Source organism: Rana temporaria, chromosome 12 (assembly GCF_905171775.1).
Source record: "Rana temporaria chromosome 12, aRanTem1.1, whole genome shotgun sequence".
Classification (NCBI taxonomy): Eukaryota; Metazoa; Chordata; class Amphibia; order Anura; family Ranidae; genus Rana; species Rana temporaria.
Genome location: NC_053500.1, coordinates 113,043,264 through 113,046,516, shown reverse-complemented (window position 1 = coordinate 113,046,516; position 3,253 = coordinate 113,043,264). Strand labels below are relative to the sequence as shown.

The 3,253-nt window shown below is 45.5% G+C and overlaps 1 protein-coding gene across 1 annotated transcript; it reads left to right on the top strand.

Annotated features, from left to right (window-relative positions):
* Positions 1–563: 563 nt before the first annotated feature.
* On the top strand, positions 564–2,643 carry LOC120919427 (E3 ubiquitin-protein ligase RNF182-like). Its single transcript, XM_040331591.1, has 2 exons — positions 564–744; positions 1,547–2,643. Exon 2 carries the CDS (start codon positions 1,595–1,597, stop codon positions 2,294–2,296), a length of 702 nt encoding a protein of 233 aa, XP_040187525.1. The 5' UTR covers positions 564–744; positions 1,547–1,594; the 3' UTR covers positions 2,297–2,643.
* The last annotated feature ends 610 nt before the right edge of the window (positions 2,644–3,253 follow it).

Here is a 3,253-nt window from a genome sequence, read left to right as displayed (position 1 = left end):
TATTTATTATAGCAAAAAGTTAAAAATATTGTATTTTTTTTCAAAATTCTTGCTCTATTTCTGTTTATAGCGCAAAAAATAAAAACCGCAGAGGTGATCAAATACCACCAAAAGAAAGCTCTATTTGTGGCAAAAAAAGGACGCCAATTTTGTTTGAGAGCCACGTCGCACGACCGCGCAATTGTCAGTTAAAGCGACGTATTGCATATTGGTCTTAACCGGTTAACAAGCGTGCGGCACAAATTCTGAATCATTATACTGAAAGCTCTGCACCTAAATTGGACTTATTTATGAAAGCTGGTATTTGTTCGGGCACAAGACCCCCCCCCTATTTAGGAGAAGGAATATAGAAAGCTTATACTTTGTATGCACAACATATACCATTATGCAAGTTAGTTGTAGTGTAATATCTGCGTCTATGATTACAGATGAGTGTATATAGGTCAGTGTGTATGTCCTCTGTTCCTGGCCACAGATACCGCAGTATGAAGAGATGGTTGGGTCCCTTCTCTGTTTCCATGACAACCACTGGGCTTATTCCATGTTGGCTTGATATAGAGCTGAGCTGCATCGTTCTACGTAAGACTCTCCATCCTCCCTCACTACCTATTACTTTCGCTCCAGCCCACTTCTTCTCACTGTCGCCTTCTATCCATTCCGGCATTTCTCTGTCCCCTGTTCTTCAAGCCATCTCCCTCTTCTTCTCTCCCTCTATGAAAAAGGATTTCGCTGACAACTCAGGAGGTAGGTGTCAGCTCCCTCCCTCGCTCTAGTGGAACCGTCATTTGGATCCGCAGCAGTAGGTGGATCAGGGTTAGAGTCGAGCCTGCGTGAGTTGGCTTGCTAAATGTGGGGGTGTATGTTTCTAACAGTTGTCCGGCATAGGTCTTGTTTCTAAAGGGACTTTTAAGTCTTGCTTACAGCCACCAGTAAGATTCTTTCTTTCTTGCTGATTGATTTTGAAAGTTTTAATCTGATTGGTGGCCCTGAGTATTTATTGAGGACACTTTTTAAATAAGGTTTATGATGTGTTGTGCCTCATTATCAAAAGTAAAAACTGTTCTTGTTGGCTGTTTCAACCAATTTGATTCAAACTTTTTTTTTCCACCACTCTGTACTAGACATGAAAGGAAGTACCTGATTGGTTGCCAAGACCATTCCTTCTTTCGTGAAGTCTGCTGTTTTTTTCTGTCTCGTACTTTTAAATACCCTCTAATAAGTTATTTGTGTTGTCTTAGGCTGCATTCACACTGTAACGCGGCGTATTTTGCCGTGATTTGTTACTTTTTTTTTTACAAATAATTTCCATTGATGTCTATGCCGAACGCCGAAAGCCGCCTGAAAAAAGGGTCCGGGACTTGTTTTCAGGCGGCAGGCGTACAGCGTTTGGGCGTTCGGCGTGAGATGTGAACCATCTCATAGACATCAATGGAAATTCGCCCCTCCAGCGGCACGAGCGTCGCGATTCAGGTGTATATACGCCTAGGTGTGAATGCAGCCTATCTACTTTCATTTCTACTCTGACTTTGTTTCTTTGATCCCTAAGGTCCGTCCTTCTATCAACCTTTGTCATTCCTCCTCTTTAACCCTCAGAATGGCCAGTGGAGATGGAGAGTCACTGGAGCCACTTCTGGGTCCCCTGGAACTAGAATGCAAGATCTGCTATAATGGTTTTGACATGAAGCAGCACCGGCCTAAAGTCTTGGGCTGTGATCATCGCATGTGTGCCCGCTGCCTCAGGAAGATGGTATCCAACTGGGGTCAAAGCCCACCAGCAACACTGTGCTGCCCATTTTGCCGACAAGAGACACCACTTCCTGAAGACTTGCAACTTTTGCCAGATGATAGTGGCCTGTTGTCCAAACTGAGCTGCCATGAATGGATTCATAGGCGTGGTTGTACAGTGGCGCCAGAGGTGCTTTTGAGTCCCGGGGGTCTCTGTCCCAACTCGTCCGAGTGCCTAGTCATCACCATTATGGAGGTGTCAGATGAGCCTTCAGGGCCTGGTGAACAAATGCCAGTACTAGACATCCTGAGAGTAAAGATCTCATCTAGTCTAGCATGGCTACCTGGTCCCTGTGTTCCTCACCGCTGCGGCCCATGCAGGCCTGTGCCACGTATCCTGCTGGGTTTTTTGTGCCTCGTGTACATTAGTTCTTTGCCCCTTGGTGTCTACCTTATGATGACTGGGCATCTACTGGGTATCATTCTGGTTAGTCTAGTGCCATGTACCCTTATACTCAGTCTCTTGTGCTATTGTTTTTGTCATGAGCTCTCTGCTTGCCTTGCTGACTAACACAAACATTAACTCTGTAACCAACACTGATTGTGTAAGAACTGTGTCACCAGCATCCCTTCACCACCACTAACCGTGGGGAATCCACAACTCTTAGACACTCCGGGTGTGCCAAGTCTGTGCCCTGCTTAATTCTATATTTTAAACTGCACCACCAGCCGTAACTACAACAATCTGTGTCTGGATGTGACCCATCACCCTTCCTTCAATATGTATTCCAGACGATATCAGACTTTACAGATGAAATTGCAAAGTTTTGTTTTGGCCAACCCCATAGCTCCTGATCTCTTCTTTGAGGCCCCGTACACACGTCCGAGGAACTCGACGGGCAAAACTCATCGTTTTGCTCGTCGAGTTCTGTGTGAAGCCGCCGAGGATCTCGGCGAGCCAACTTTCCTCATTGAACAACGAGGAAATAGAGAACATGTTCTCTTATTTGGCTCGACGAGGAACTCGCCGGCTTCCTCGAGCCGAAAGTGTACACACGGCCGGGTTTCTCGGCAGAATTCAGCTCCGATCGAGTTTCTGGCTGAATTCTGCCGAGAAACTCGGTCGTGTGTACGGGGCCTTACAGTGCAACTGCAACGTTCATTTTAATTCAGCTTGTTTAAAACGAGTGAGTCCAACCAAACCAAGATTTTTCCTATTTGTGGATACCAAAAATATCAAAAGCATGAGTTACAATCAGTCTTATCACATTTCTCACAGACCTTAAAGCCCAACTGAAAATCAAAGAAATGGATATTCTGTTAGATGGATATTGTACTCCAACAGCCTCCATTTTTCCTGTACCAGTAGTTGCACATTGTGCAGTCTAGTAAGAGTTTGGCCTAGTGCCCTTGGTGAACCAACAGACCTGCTGAGACATAACCTTTCCAGTCCGATGCACAATCAAGTAGACACATGCCCTATGGTCAGACATGCTCTCCCCCAGTCTACCACACCCCCCTTTTCCTC